Source organism: Sardina pilchardus, chromosome 3 (genome assembly GCF_963854185.1).
Source record: "Sardina pilchardus chromosome 3, fSarPil1.1, whole genome shotgun sequence".
In the NCBI taxonomy this organism is placed as follows: domain Eukaryota; kingdom Metazoa; phylum Chordata; class Actinopteri; order Clupeiformes; family Clupeidae; genus Sardina; species Sardina pilchardus.
Window position 1 is genome coordinate 37,123,220 of NC_084996.1, and position 15,091 is coordinate 37,138,310.

At 42.2% G+C, this 15,091-nt stretch overlaps 3 protein-coding genes across 5 annotated transcripts; 1 reads left to right on the forward strand and 2 right to left on the reverse strand.

Moving 5' to 3' along the window:
• Positions 1–1,554: 1,554 nt before the first annotated feature.
• On the reverse strand, positions 1,555–4,792 carry si:dkey-204f11.64 (uncharacterized protein LOC100537752 homolog). 2 transcript variants are annotated; one of them, XM_062533156.1, is made up of 4 exons: positions 4,747–4,792; positions 3,839–4,091; positions 2,787–2,913; positions 1,555–2,194 (listed from the first exon to the last, which is right to left on the reverse strand). In XM_062533156.1, the coding sequence occupies exons 2-3, from the start codon at positions 3,926–3,928 to the stop codon at positions 2,788–2,790; spliced, it is 216 nt and encodes a 71-aa protein (XP_062389140.1). In that variant the 5' UTR covers positions 3,929–4,091; positions 4,747–4,792; the 3' UTR covers positions 1,555–2,194; position 2,787. The 2 variants fall into 2 exon arrangements, with proteins under 2 accessions (XP_062389140.1, XP_062389139.1); XM_062533155.1 differs by lacking the exon at positions 4,747–4,792 and adding an exon at positions 4,243–4,304.
• A 17-nt stretch (positions 4,793–4,809) lies between these two features.
• Positions 4,810–8,194, forward strand: clpp (caseinolytic mitochondrial matrix peptidase proteolytic subunit). The gene is made up of 7 exons (XM_062533154.1): positions 4,810–4,916; positions 5,363–5,464; positions 5,580–5,651; positions 6,168–6,264; positions 6,377–6,564; positions 6,670–6,775; positions 7,667–8,194. The coding sequence occupies exons 1-7, from the start codon at positions 4,818–4,820 to the stop codon at positions 7,891–7,893; spliced, it is 891 nt and encodes a 296-aa protein (XP_062389138.1). The 5' UTR covers positions 4,810–4,817; the 3' UTR covers positions 7,894–8,194.
• A 447-nt stretch (positions 8,195–8,641) lies between these two features.
• On the reverse strand, positions 8,642–15,017 carry aldh3b1 (aldehyde dehydrogenase 3 family, member B1). 2 transcript variants are annotated; one of them, XM_062533152.1, is made up of 10 exons: positions 14,708–15,017; positions 13,183–13,395; positions 12,964–13,074; positions 12,178–12,298; positions 10,985–11,070; positions 10,811–10,892; positions 10,286–10,678; positions 9,613–9,779; positions 9,335–9,434; positions 8,642–9,139 (listed from the first exon to the last, which is right to left on the reverse strand). In XM_062533152.1, the coding sequence occupies exons 2-10, from the start codon at positions 13,342–13,344 to the stop codon at positions 8,949–8,951; spliced, it is 1,413 nt and encodes a 470-aa protein (XP_062389136.1). In that variant the 5' UTR covers positions 13,345–13,395; positions 14,708–15,017; the 3' UTR covers positions 8,642–8,948. The 2 variants fall into 2 exon arrangements, with proteins under 2 accessions (XP_062389136.1, XP_062389135.1); XM_062533151.1 differs by having other exon boundaries at positions 13,183–13,367; positions 14,708–15,015.
• Between the last annotated feature and the right edge of the window lie 74 nt (positions 15,018–15,091).

The window sequence follows — 15,091 nt, forward strand, 5'->3', positions numbered from 1 at the left end:
GGGCAATCGTGGAATGAGCAACACAAGCAAACGTGTAAGTAGTGGCAACAAAAAATGTGCCAAAATGGCCTGTTATGCTATTGGAATTCACCTTTGTTACTTCAAGCATTGACGATTGCACTCTCCCACAGAAACGAGGAAAACAAAACATGTTAGGCATACATTTGTTCATTTTATACTCAGTGTCAGGGTCCTCAGTAGCGTGTAGAGGATCCATATGCAGCCACAACAGCTTGGCACCTTCTTCTCATGCAGGTCACCAACCTGGCTACATTCTGCTGTGGAGTGATATCTCCCTAACTCGAAAGACAGACCTTGTTATCATTGAAGGCAATCATCATGCAGTTAGATACCGGGATGAGATTCTGGAGCCAGTGGCAATTCCATATCTCCAGAATATGGGACCAATTGCCATCCTCCAGGATGACAACGCTCGCCCCCATAGAGCTGGGATCATCAGAGAGTACCTCCAGAATTTGGGAGTGGAGAGGATCTAATGGCCTGCCGTGAACACTTGTGGGATCAGCTTGGGCATGAAGTACGTGCCAGAGTCACCAACAAAACCAGGTTGGCTGACTTACAACAGATCCTTATCGAGGAATGGAATGCCATCCCACAGCAGAATGTAGCCAGGTTGGTGACCAGCATGAGAAGAAGGTGCCAAGCTGTTGTGGCTGCATATGGATCCTCTACACGCTACTGAGGACCCTGACACGGAGTATAAAATGAACAAATGTATGCCTAACATGTTTTGTTTTCCTCATTTCTGTGGGAGAGTGCAATCGCCAATGCTTGAAGTAACAAAGGTGAATTCCAACAGCATAACAGGCTATTTTGGCACATTTTTCGTTGGCACTACTTACACGTTTGCTTGTGTTGCTCATTCCACGATTGCCCTATGCTTACCAGCTATACCTCATTGTAAAGGTGACAAATCAACGATAAAAATGATATGAAACACTTTACTGGTTGGTATTACTAAAGGGGAGATATAATGGGCCAAAGTCAAGTTTCCTTACTTTTTGTGAGCAGTTTACTTTTCTCTGAAGACAAAGTAGGCTATAGGCCTGTTGAGCTGATTACATCAAGTGAAAAAATAGAAAAGAAAGAGAACAGTTTGGTTTCATGATGACAAAAATGATAAAGTGACATTGCGTCTTATCTTTATCCTGCCCATGTATGACGTGTTACCCATTGAAAAAAAAATCTCTTCCTTCTTGAGCCTCAATTTGCATCGACATCTTTTCCTGATACTGTCCATGGAACCAACTAAGACTATGCGTTCATAACCATTTCCTCTTTGCTTCGTAGCTGCAAACACCATCCTCCTCCCTTGACTACAGTCAGCTCTGTTGGATTGTAGGCTGGCATTGCCAGATGACCTCACTGCCGGTCACTAACCATCTGTGGCACTGGAATCATACAGTATACTGTGATCATTTTTTAACACAATCACTGCAGCATATTCAGAGCTGATTGGTTGTGTGAGGCCTGCATGTAATTAGCCCCATGACTCATAGACTGACAGATGTAATGTGACAAAGGACACAGGACAAGAAGAACGATATCTTTATTCTCAAGTGTCAGACAATCTGCTATTTGCACAATTGGCACAATCTTCTCAGTAGAAATCAAAGATCATAGAGCGCTACGCGCAGCGCTCTATGATCTTTGGTACAAATAGTCAGTTTTTGTGTGCAGTTTTCCACTCCATATATTTGATGCTTGTGCAGGTGCCAGGTCTAGCAGAATTTAGAGAAATGACAGATAAACACAATTAGCGCAGACGATGTAAAAATCACACCTCTATCAAGAGGGAGCTTGCATGGGAAAATAGGTATTTTCCGGGCATGGCTGCCCTTCTACACTACTCTTAATGAAAATACAGCCAGACCCTCGCCTCAACAATGCACATAAAGTATCATGCCAGTGTGATGAGAAACATTTCACTGCAGCAAATAAACAATATAAATGCAAAATGCAATCATCACGACAATAATAACATCGTCTTTACATAGATGGTACAGAGTGGAGTGACTATACAGTGTTGTCTCAAGAGTAGAGATGGCCCCACATTATCACTTTCTTCACATGTTGTCCAAATCTTCCAGCATTGGGTGACAGAGTGAGGAGACAGGTGTGGGTGAGCAGGATAATCAGAAACATTTCAGCAAGCTTCACACCCCCAGGGTTACTACAAGAGACATGCATAAGAGTGCATATTATAGCATATGTAAAAGTACGCCCAAGTTATATTTTCAGCACATTTATCAGAAAATGTGCTGAGTCTGTGCTTAAGGAGGTAGGTGAACTTATAGCTGCATTCGTCAAGCAAAACCATTGAAAAGCATGTAAAGCAAAGATCCTTCATTACTATCTAACCCTCTCTGATGTAAAGCATATTCAAATGATTTTCCCTAAGGTAAATCAAAGTGGGGACAATCATCAGTTTTCTGTCTTCTGTTTAAAAAGCATTCAATTTTATCATCCTGTATTTCTCGTAAATGCAATGTTTTGCTTTCCATTTGAAACAAAATCAGATCAGACAATTTGTTTCAGGATTCTAGAGGGGGGAAGTTGCTAAGCAACATGACGTCACTAACCAGTGCCCATCACACATTAGATCTCTCAGTGAGCATGAGGAGTTTGTTTGGGGTTAGGCGATTATGTCCTGTGCATTGTAGTCAACAAGTCTTGAGGGGAATCAGAGCTCTTTGGGCACAGTCAGTGGCTGCAGCTCCAGTTGATGGCTGATCATTACATGTCACGTACTGTACAAAACTTACCTCAGAAAAGGGCGCAGGACTTTGGAGGGCGAAATGGGTTATCGCTGGACGGAACTCCCATCAGTAGAGGGTCTTTATGTGCATTTTGCAGACAGAAAGTCTTCAGGTCGGCAGCAGCCTGTGATACCTACATAGTAAAGGAGGATGGAGTAGGCAAGCTTCATGATTAAACAATCTTGACTTAATCATTTCAAAAGGATAGCACTTGAGCCCTGATGTGTAAAATGAATCACTGATTACATTACATGAACCTCTTAAAAACAAAATACATGGTGGCCTACAGCATTTTTAAAAAATGATGGAGAGGAAAGAATGTGAGAAAAATAAAAGATGAGGCCTTGAAGCAAAAACGTAAAAACAAGCAAAGCATTGATTGTAGCATAAAGAATTCCTGACAAAAAGTTCATCACTTCGGTTGGATTTAGGTCGTGCGACGGTCCACTAATCTGGACTATTTCAGAGAGGCTTCAGCCAACAATTGCCCCACTGTCATGAGGCTACAATCAACAAAGAGCACCACTGTGATGCCATGGGGGAACACCCAGATGTTCGTCTTCATTTCCCAATCTAAGCGGATACACCGGGCAAGTATGCAAACATAATGTACGAATGTTGAACAAAAGTATTGCCCAAATTTAAAAAGCCGCAAAGGGGAAAAAAGCGTACTTGAGCGTACAACCAGGCAAACATATTCTTGCCAAGGCTGCTATTTCGCCCTTCAATGTAGCCTATTTGCAATTCTTATTCTGAATGTCTGCATCGGTAGACTAAATAAAATATAACTGCTTTGAGCTTGACATCCTTTTTCAATTAACCGACCGTAACTGCATGCTCAGAAATAACTTTATCGAATAGCCTAATGTCAATTCTGATGGGAAAAAATAAATCTCATTTTCTTGGTGGACCAGCCTTTCACAGGCAAGATACAGACGTGGAGTAGGTTTACTTCGTTACAGACCAAAGGACGATGCATGGACTTTCAAAGAAGTTTCTTGACAAGTCACACCCTGAGCAGAGAATCCACTTTCAAAGTTCTTTAAGCATAGGCCTACCTTGATCCTGCGGACGCTGGCTTCCAGCCGTAGTTGTTTGACGGCTTTTTGTGCTGTAACCAAATTGCTGTTCGCGCTGTTGTTTGACATGACGGCGTCGGCTTAGGAAAGTGGTCTGCAGATAGGCAGTCCTCACTCATTAAAATGCATTGAACTCGGCGGCGCCCCCTCTTTGGATAAGACCTTTTCCCTACCGCATTTTGACCGATAGTCGCAGAACCTCGTCCTCCACCTCTTGGAAGCTCCATATAGCCTAGAAATCATTGAAAAAAATATCCTCACTACATCACCCACAACCTTATTCAGAAGAATGACAAACTAATTAAATAATAAACTATTACAAAATAAACGGTCAGCCCACAATATAGGCCAAAATAAACTAGACCTCAGTCAAGATAGCCTACCATAATGAACCTATGCCAGTTCAAATCACAACTGCTGCTACAAGCACAAACAAGCTTCAGCCTACATATTCTTCTACAGTGCCCTGTCTAGAGGCTAGTTTATAGGCTAAAGGCTACGTTTGTAAAATGCTAAAATACATAACATGTGCTTTATTACAGATTGGTATGGCCTGTCCTAGGTTATCATCATCCGGTTGAATAATTCCCATCGAAATCTGATCTTCAAAAAGATCAAGCCTCTCATCGAAATGTCACTAATTTTGGTCATGTGGATTGTCTAACTTCACAAGTTAACTCTTGCCCATGACTCTTGCACTGACTGGCTCTCCTCCTCAGAGTTTGAGATCATGATAATTACCAATACTTTTCACGTCGGGGCTAGGCTTTCATTTTGAGTTGTTATGTTTTATCATCTAAAAACTCAACATAGCTATTAGCTATGGTTACTGAACAATTGTATCGGTCAAAACGTAACTTTATTTGCAAGTCAAAATAGTAGCTTACCTGAATGGATGGCTTCAATCAGGCTCTGAAGTTTTGTATATTGTCCGTCACCGCCATCTAGTGGTAGATGTATGGAACAGAACCTGGAAGGTCAAACTGGTATTACATCCGGTTTATTCGGGGTCGTTCAGAAGGATTCCACACTACAGGAGTTTACGATGTTGATACGAGTAAGTTGTCTTGATTACCTGTACGGCTGAATGATTGAGATGACACGTTACACATGATAACACTGTGCAGAGTAGAAGGAGTTCAAGACAGTAATAATGTTGCAATGCTTGATGTGTGCGGTGATAGGGGGAGGCTTGTATAACCATCGTTAGCTAACCTATGTCAGGTAACGTTAACGTTACCTAAGTTAGCAATGTTAAGGTTTTGTATCTGACCAGACGAGCTAAACGGAAAATAAGTGTGCGAGAACTAAACGGTGTTGAATATAATTTGCCAGCTTGATATGCATGCCATAATAATCAAGATAAGAGGATAAGAGTGACTGACAGACTCGGGATACTGTTACATGACCATTATGCACCCTAATATGTCCTGTCATGACACGTGTAAGTTGGATTGATTTCATGTGCTTATTGTCTGTCACTTCTTGCTTTTGCTGTCATAGAGAGTATTACAGTTGGGCTTGTCTGCTGCGAAAGGAAGTCGAATTATTCATCACAGTGCGCCATGGAGAAGTCCTCTTATACCTATTGTAGTTGAACAGACGGTAAGACTCGGCCGCGGATGAATGATGTCATGTCATTGTGCTGTACACTAGGCCAGTAAATACTGCATTTTGATATTCACATTGTGATTATGTTATTGTGCATTTTTACATGTAGGGCCGAGGAGAACGCGCCTATGACATCTACTCTCGCTTGTTAAGAGAGAGAATTATCTGTGTTATGGGCCCAGTAAGTCTCTCCATCTTAATTGATTCAACAGTGTCACTTTGTCAGACTTGCCATATTATGTGTAGGTTTACTTGCTCACACATTGAAAGTGAGTTTGGCTATTCTTTCACACAAACTTAGGTCACAGACCACTTGGAGGTGCACGCAATATCGAATTTCCTATGTGATTTCAATGGTGATGCAACGTTTGTTTGCACCTCCAACAGCAAACGTCCACAAATGCCTGTATGTTTGTGTGAAAGAATATGTAATGCATGTAATCTATATGTGGAAAAGACATTGAGCATAGACGGCAGAAACAAGGTCTAGAAATGCATTCATGTCAAAATTAGCAAGTGTTTTTTTTTTTATGAACATGTATCTGCACACAATAGTGTACATTCATTTTCTTAGATATGCTACCTGCAGGTTGCAGTAGTAAGGTACATGGTGATCGAGATTTGCAAATTGACTAATTCATAAGAACTACTTACGTCTTACAATATCTGCCTTGTGTCTCTCTCTCACTCCTATCAGATTGATGACTCTATAGCCAGTCTTGTCATTGCCCAGTTGCTGTTCCTTCAGTCAGAGAGCAACAACAAACCCATCCACATGTACATCAACAGCCCTGGTGAGTGGAGAGGAATTCTGCTGTTTTCTGTCAGTCTCTGGTTGAGACACATTGGCAGTCTCTATTAAATACTCCCTCTGACCTTATTGCATTGGTACTCTTTCACCCGTAGGTGGCGTGGTCACAGCAGGCCTGGCAATATACGACACCATGCAGTATATCCTGAACCCCATCTCTACCTGGTGTGTGGGCCAGGCTGCCAGCATGGGCAGCTTACTCCTGGCTGCAGGCACAAATGGCATGAGGCATTCACTCCCAAATGCCCGCATTATGGTTCACCAGCCATCAGGAGGGGCAAGGGTGAGAACTGGGGGCACATTGGGAAGTTGAGGAGGTAGAAGAGGTGGGTATTTGTAACTGTAGGCTACTGTATGCTGTGTTTAATACTGTTAATATGTGTTTTAGGGCCAGGCCACAGATATTGCCATTCAAGCAGAGGAGATTCTTAAACTGAAGAGACAGATCAACCAAATTTACAGCAAACACACTGGACAGCTACTGGAAACAATAGGTGGGTTGAAAGTTGTTTTACTATGTTTTCTGTCAAGAAATTACATAAGTTATAAAGGAATAACTGATGGAGCAGTTCAGCAAAACAACTTTGTCAGAAAACATGGATGATCTGTTGTGATTCGGTGTATCTTAACCATGTAGTGGTCTCTGACATTTTTATTGAAAGCCTGTTTGAATTCACAGTTTTATTGACCCGTTTGTGTAAACGGGGTAAACCTAGCCTGATCTACTGGCAGTTGGATTTTGCCCTGCACATTTATCTCTCCTGCTTCCTTTCCATATTTGCTGGAACCAATCACAAACGGGCTTATCCACTAGGTGCACCCGGATCGCTGGTCTGATTGGTTGAAGGACTATCCAAGCGTACAGAGTCATTTGAACTTTGCCCATTGATCACGCCTCTTGTGCAGTAGAAATACAGTACAGACTCCCCAGACTAATGTTCAATCTCAAAAGATTGAGCTTGGTGTGGTGATAGCCAGGCTGCCGTCTGTGTTTATTGGTTTTAGTAGGATGCCAGTGTTGATTTTGACTCTTTATGGAACTAACCCCCACCCACTCCATTACTCGATATTCGGTTAGTAAAATGTTGAAACGTCCTCCATGACGTGCCACATTAATTGACACACACTCTCGACTAGTGACCACTGGTATTTAGTTGCGTTGGAGAGTTTATAACACACTACTACTTAACAGCAATTGGTTTCGGATGGCCCTTATTATAGTGGTCCCTCCGTGTGAACATGCAAACGAAGGGTAAGTGGCTAGGGAGAGGGCAAAGTTACTAGTTTCAGAAAGGGTCGTCTCCAGGAGCTCAACTGTTTTTGTCTCTCGCCATGTTGTTTGTATTGCATGTTTTACCCATGTGATATGCCTTTGCCTCCCCCAGAGGGCGTGATGGAGAGGGACCGCTACATGAGCCCCATGGAGGCCCAGGATTTCGGCATCATCGACCGGGTCCTGGTGCACCCCCCTCAGGCCGGACAGGATGAGCCCGAGCTGGTACAGAAAGAGCAGACCACGGCGCCGAGCTCCCCCGCTGCCCCAGACTCTCCTGCCCCCGAGCAAGGGGCTTCTGGGACCAACCCGCCCTCCTCATACAAACCGGAACCCTGAAGGGAACAGTCCAGACTCAGCCCTCCCTCAACACGTCTGTCAGCCTCATCCTGCACAGTTCACTAAGGGTATGCCTGGAATGAAGGCACCAGCAGTACCTCTTTTGGCCTAATTTCAACACCATGTTTTATTTCTGGTGTCTTGGGTCTCTAAATTTGGACAGAAGACATGCCATATTGCGAAATGCGTATGTGGTCTTTTGTGAAGAGTAAATGTGTGTTACACTAAGTCTCAACAGAGGCTTTGCATTTGTAACCTATAGGTGTCATTTTAATAAAATATGTTTAGAATAATAAAAAAATTATGTGCAAACTGGTCATATAAATTATACATATGTGATTCCCTAAAACAAAGAAATAAATACGTTTAGAGTGGACAGATAATCTTTTAATTTGGAAGATTTTTATTATTATTATTATTATTAACATTTAATGTTAAACTAAAATTCTAGTTTATTCCAATTCATTTTAATGTTAAATATTTGCCCTTACAAAGTAAACCATCTTATAACTTACATAGTCTGAAATTTAGTTAGTTATCATGGGGAAATAAAAACATTCTTATTTTTTCAAATGTTTTACTTGTAATTTCATAGGAGTGATGATTTAAAACTACTTTACAATACATTGAGATCTGTTGTTTTTGTTTGCTTATACAATGTTTTGTTCATATTTACATTTCTACCTCAGGTTGAGATTGACCTAATATGTATAATGCAGCTAAAAAAAACTGACTATAGAAACCTATGCGTGGTAAAAAGACTGATTTACATCAGATACATACAGCAATTATATAAGGAGCAAGGAACAGCATCAACAATTGTGACATTCAAGAAAAAAATCATTTCACAGTGAGTATAAACATTTAACAGATGTACACCTTTGTCTTTACAAAACTTAAACGTAAAAATAAAAGTAGAAAATCCTTCCGTCTCTGAATATCAAACTAAACCATGCAATATTTTAATAGTTACCTAGCAGTAACAGGCAAAAAGCGTTTAGCTTGGGTCAGTGCCCTATTTGTGCCGCAGCCAACCCAAATGCTGGACTACGTTTTCACATAATGGAACAGCTGCTCTTCTTGGTGGTGGTTGCCCAGCGTAGCCAGCTGAGGTTGGAATCACTGTAGGGGGGGTACCGGAAGGCACCGACCCGCTCCAGTGCCCAGCTCCTCAGCACGCTGGCACGCTTGTGACTGAACGTCTCGTAGCTCCAACGCCCATGGTAGCAGCCCATCCCACTGGCACCTGGATGGGGGGGACGGAGGTCAAATAGGGAACGCTGCATCAGGGGAATGAGTTATTCTCCTGAAGGCTAGAGGTATGTAAACCTGCCTTCCATATACTGACCAATCATGAGCTATGCACTTGGGTAGAAAGGATCCATGATACCAGTATAGTGCTTGTAGTTATGATATGATGGCCTGCAACCGTTAGACTTACCAATTCCTCCAAAAGGTAAACTTGGTAGCGTCATGTGCACAATGCCATCATTTGCACAGAATCCTCCACTGCAGGTATTTTCCAGAACTGTGGTTACAATCTAAGGATGGCAGAGTCAGGGTGGAGATGTTTACATAGAAATTGAAACAAATTCTTTACATTACACCAAGCCCCCCCATGAAAACTGTACTCTATTTGGTGCACAAACCATTCAATAGGCTCTGACAAGCGATCGAGCCACAGCACATTAGGCGTCATCTGTTATCCCTCCTGCTTACCTTAGGGTCATCAGAGAAAGCATACAGGGCGAGGGCTTTCTCTTTGGTGTTCACAAAGTCGATGGCTTCCTGCAGGCTCTCCATGGTGAGGATCGGGAGGATGGGTCCAAAGATCTCCTCCTGCATGAGGGCGTCCGTTCCATCCACGTCCACCACCACTGTGGGTGCTGCAGGGATAGAGGTGAGGTGGGGGGAGGCAGCACTCATCATACAGACTTTACAAGGGCTCTCAAAAACACTGTGCATCATTGTTCATTTTTAAGTGTGCACATTCTTCATAGCCTAGTCTGCACATTGGGAAATTCAAGGTTGAAAATGGTGGTGATGAATATGAAGCAGATGTTTCTCTCGAGGCAACAGAATCCAAAAATCTAATGTCAGCTTTGTAAATCACTATTGCAGTTTACATCACTACTACTGCTGAAACTAGATGTACAGCATACCAGCAATAAATACCAGCAATAAAATCATAGCTTGAGTTTGAGATATAGAAATATAGATATAGAAAGTTGCAGCACCACCAATGGCGTACAATCAGAGGTTGTCGCGGTGGTCCTTTACGTCAAATGTTGTGCATTATGGAACAGCTCATCACTGACGAGGTGACCAAACCTATATGACTGCGCTGCACTAGTGCTGTAACGTTATAACAACATTCCTCCACCCTGCTTACCGATGTACTTCTCCTCTCGGGTGCTCTCCCCCCCGATCACCACTTTCCCCTTGGACTTCCCCAGCATGTCCATCAAGTGGCTCCAGTGCTTGTCCGTCACAATGCGGCCCAGGTCTGGGCAGCGCTGGAGGTCCGTCCCGTAGAAGGCCTCCAGGGCCTCGCGGATGGCGGGCAGCAGGGCGTCCCGCGTCTCGGCGGTGCAGAGGACGTAGTCCGGAGCGACGCAGCTCTGGCCCAAGTTAAAGTACTTGGCCCAGACCAACCTCTTGGCAGTGGTCTTCATGTCCAGCCGGCCATACATAAAGCAGGGGGTCTTCCCCCCCAGCTCCAGGGTGACGGGGGTCAGGTGAACAGCAGCAGCTTGGAGGATGCTTCGAGCCACTGACTGAGAACCTAAAGGAGATGTGCAAATCGAAGTGAAGTAATAGAAGTCAATTTGCACCACCACATGTGCAACTTTACACAGAATCACCACATCAACACACACAAATAATATAGACTGGACTGAATTGCAACTTATCTTACCAGTGTAGAAAATGTGGTCAAATTGGTTCTCCAATAACTTTTTGGTGTCCTCCGCTCCCCCACATACAACTACATAGCACTCCTGAAAGAAATTTGTGCAGACATGAATAGGAAAACATATTGTACACACAGAAACATACATGAGGGAGGACACGTGAATGACCACTGCATTACCTGGGAAAGGTACTTGGGAATCAGTTCAGCAAGGAGCTTCTCGGTTGCTTGACTGATCTCAGACGGCTTGAGTACGGCACAGTTACCTAATGCATGATGCCAGTATAAAGAATGAACACTCAAAGCAACCCCCAGCATTTGTTATTACTGGATGCTGAACATAGAATGGTAGTAGGTACCAATCTGTCAGAATACAGAACTCCACTACAGCCAGGAGTGACCAGAACTAAAAACACAACACACTGAGTAGGGGACACACATCCCTTGATGAAAATCAGACTACGTTAACCAGGCCACTAGCGGTTGAGAAATTGTGAGACAGGTGAAACATAACATGTATGATTTATTAAATGTATGCAACATATTCATTTTCTGCCCAAAGTACTCCTGGTGGATATCTTAACTGACCCTTCAGGGGTGCTGTGTAGGGAGATGTTCATCCATGCATTTGAGGAGATTGTATAGTGAACAGATAATAACCTTAAATGCTAAATGATTTCTTCACAAAATGTATTTATAATATATAATTAGTTACCTCGGTCAAAAAACTAGTGCTCTCCAATAGACCTCTGAAGTTTGCATACAAAAACGACCCCAAAACTGCCATCTTTGCCCACATAAGAAGATCTGGGTACCATCTTTGCCCATATTAGGAGATCAGGCAACTTTTGGTCCTTTTTGTATGTAGGCTAACTTCAGATGTCTAATGGGCGGAGAAAGCCATGCTAGCTGACTAAGCCAGTCTGTCCTTAGTATTAAGCCATAAATTATCCACCTCTACAGAAAGGCAACACAAGACAAACCAGACTTGGTTCACCCTTCACATGATTGGAGACAAATGACACATTGATGCTGATGAATGGAACAACAGTTTGTAGGTCAGAGTGACTCTCCCACAGAGGAGGCCAGAGGAGTCAGAGAAATTGAAGAAGGCTGCTCATTTCAGAACAGCTGCCACACAGTAAAACGACTGCATAATGACCTTCCATATGATCAAATGTTATATTATTATGTAGCAGTATGGTGAAATATCAGTGTAACTAGAATAAATCAACAAAACTATAAATAGTGGCAGGCACTATGTAAATATGTCCATCTCTTTGGATCAAATAGCCACTACCATACTGTATGTAATGAGGGTCATAACCTAAGGCTGGCATGATCAAAAAACAGGCATGAATGGAAGGATGTACCTGCGGCTATGGCACCAATCAGAGGTAGTAGAATAAGTTGGAGAGGGTAGTTCCATGCCCCTATGATCAGAACGACTCCAAACGGCTCTCTTCGTATGGTGCAATCATCAAACTTTGTTGCCTGAAACACACAATACACAAAATACTGTAAAGAGTAGAACAGACATGAAAATCAGGACAGCTCTTCAAGATAGCACTCATTCTTGTGGACAAGATTGCATACTTGTTCAATATACTGGTTCTGATATACACATTAAGGTTGAGAGAAAATGGAATTGATAATTCAGTCACTGACAGTCATGACACTGTGTGATATCTGTACTGTTCCTAAACATGTACTGTACAGATATCACACACGATGGATGAGTGTCTCCTGAAGTTTTCCACTGTTGTTGTATGATGATCTGTCCTTTGCTGTTGTGTATTTACACCTTGTATAATTCTCTATCAAATCAGAGACACATATTCTGGAGTACCCTGTGCTTCGTGTGTGCCTCTCTCCTGTACTACAGCTGTAATTAAACCATGTATCCTGATTGTACTTCATGTTTCACTTTGGTATAAAACAAATTTACCAACAAGGTTATGAACCATCAAGGTAAAGCTTCCAGGTTGGTTACGCAAGCCTTGAGCAATGTTGTACAATGCAGATATCACTGGCACTTAGCTCTTCTGTCTCAACGAAGGGAAACAAAACTGAGCTAAATTCTCAGAGAACTGTAATCTCTAGATCCTCAATACAGATAGTTCCAGACATTGCTTTCGTGTTTTGTTGGAAAGGATTACCAGATTCGTGGCCACATATTCAGGTTCCATCCAGGTCTTCAAGTTATTCATCGCGTGGCAAACGTCATTCCTCACCATGTCAATCTCTGAGAGCACTGCTTCAAATTTTGGCTGTTGAACAGAGAGCAAAAGGGACAGGTGCTGTAGTTCAGCATCTATGGCAGCCCACTACAATCGGGCGAGGACAGTAAATGCTGTTGTACATGTTCATATGCCTACCTTGGCAAGGTCCTTGTGTAATGCTTCCACAATCTGAGCTTCATTTTCCTCCATCAAGGCGAGGAGGGCTTTTAGCTGAGTGAGACGGAACTGCAGCGGAATGGTCACTTTGGTGCAGAATGTTGCACGGAGTCTGGCAATCACTTCACTGTGACTCTCCATCTTCTTGCACCTGACATACACGTCTACAGAGAAGTATCACCAGGTTTAGCGCTGGTGAAGACAACACGTCAAGACTTGTACATATGCCATTAAGGTATTTGTAATGCAGACATTTCTCAACACAAATAGTCGAGTAGCCTCGGAACAAGTTTCAAGTTTAAGTGTAATGTTTCACAAAGCGCCTTGGTGTGCTCACAACACAACACATTTCATCACAATACATGATACAAAATAAAATACCTGAGTAGATTGTAATTGTGCATCAGAGTGCATGGGTGTCTAATTACTTAGAGGTAGGTACTATCCCACTATGAAAATGTCAAGCCACATTTCCCCACAACATACACACGGCTTTCAAATTATCATATGTGCAGTTTCTTGAATTTCCCCTTGGGAATCAATAAAGTATCTAAGTATCTATCTATCTATTTGTTCCTTTCACCAATATTAAAATGTAAGGCCATATAGGGACTAAGAATCAAAGTCTCTGTCATCATCTGCTGGACAGAATATTTGTAGTTTTACAGTTAAGAACACAATTACATACCCCTAGCAAAACATGATTTAATGTTGATTTTCTCTTTCTTTATTTTCTCTTTGAAAATGACGCCCCAACATGGCAAAAGGTTGCAAGACAATGTGGTAAACATGGAATCAGAAAAAGAAGCGTTAAAATCTTTTTAAAACATTTCATGAAAAATGGTGTGTGGCAAATAATCGTTCCTAATAGCTGCTAAAAAGGTGCGGTCTAGAAACATTGAGGAAACATGGAGAGGCTTACTATATATGTGTTGTAAGAACAATTTTAGTGATAGCAAATAAATATGTTCATTGATTATTCATAAAGGGTATGAATCATTTTCGACACGCCAATGTTAGTTAAAAATATATATCCATGTTTCTACCACATTTGTCACAGCTTTTTGGCATGTGGCAGTCATCATTTTCAGTCAGAGCAAACATATTAGTCAAGAGAAAAATAACATTAAATCAATATTTTCCAGGGATATGAGTAATATTGTTCTTAATGGTATAGCCCAATATAAGGAAGGGAAATAGATGAGATGGAGAGACAGTTGAGATGCTTTCATAATCAACTAACTGGAATTCCAACCGGTGGCATTTTGGAACCTTGTGGCGGCGGCGGCGGCCTAAACAAAACATGGGTGCGTTATTTCTCTCCGTAAAAACGCAAGCTACTAACGCACTTTTCCGCAAATAGAGGATGGCACACATGACATCCACAAACATTTAGTTCTTGGGCTACTTCGGGACAAGGTTGTCGTCTAATAGCCTAGTCCTACTGACTGACTGGAATATAATAACATATAATAGGCTATATAAAATAGAGCGATGAACTTACCTTACTTCGACCTTCAGGTTACTTGTAGTTTATCGCTCAATGATTTCAATTCGGAGGCGTCCACCTCAGATGGGTTAAACTCGTTGAAACACATGCAGGTACACTGGGAAACCAACAAAAGTATTTCCGGGGTTTCATGTAGGCTACGCTGATTCATAAAGAGCGAGTTTGTCTGGTTTGGTCAGCGGAGCCAGTTGTTATGGCAATGGAACAAGAAAAACTCGCTGGAAGATGTGAGATTGAACTTAAATGTAGTCTAGGGGTCCACTGTGTTAAAGTTCCTCAGTTGCCACTTGCCACTTAATATACAGATCAGTGGGTTGATGTGTCATTTTAGTTCAACCTTCCCTTCCTGATCTTATGACCATCTGTCCACGAATCAGC

What these genes read in the sequence shown, in the direction of transcription:
- aldh3b1 (XM_062533152.1), bottom strand. Translation starts at nt 13,344, where the DNA reads ATGGAGAGTCACAGTGAAGTGATTGCCAGACTCCGTGCAACATTCTGC. An exon ending in TACACAAGGACCTTGCCAAG is followed by an intron (nt 13,075 to 13,182) that starts GTAGGCATATGA and finishes TCTGTTCAACAG; the next exon opens with CCAAAATTTGAAGCAGTGCT. An exon ending in TTTACCTTTTGGAGGAATTG is followed by an intron (nt 9,140 to 9,334) that starts GTAAGTCTAACG and finishes CCCCCCATCCAG; the next exon opens with GTGCCAGTGGGATGGGCTGC.
- clpp (XM_062533154.1), top strand. Translation starts at nt 4,818, where the DNA reads ATGGAACAGAACCTGGAAGGTCAAACTGGTATTACATCCGGTTTATTC. An exon ending in CATGTACATCAACAGCCCTG is followed by an intron (nt 6,265 to 6,376) that starts GTGAGTGGAGAG and finishes TTTCACCCGTAG; the next exon opens with GTGGCGTGGTCACAGCAGGC. An exon ending in AGCCATCAGGAGGGGCAAGG is followed by an intron (nt 6,565 to 6,669) that starts GTGAGAACTGGG and finishes TATGTGTTTTAG; the next exon opens with GGCCAGGCCACAGATATTGC.
- si:dkey-204f11.64 (XM_062533156.1), bottom strand. Translation starts at nt 3,928, where the DNA reads ATGTCAAACAACAGCGCGAACAGCAATTTGGTTACAGCACAAAAAGCC. An exon ending in CCAGCGTCCGCAGGATCAAG is followed by an intron (nt 2,914 to 3,838) that starts GTAGGCCTATGC and finishes TTTACTATGTAG; the next exon opens with GTATCACAGGCTGCTGCCGA.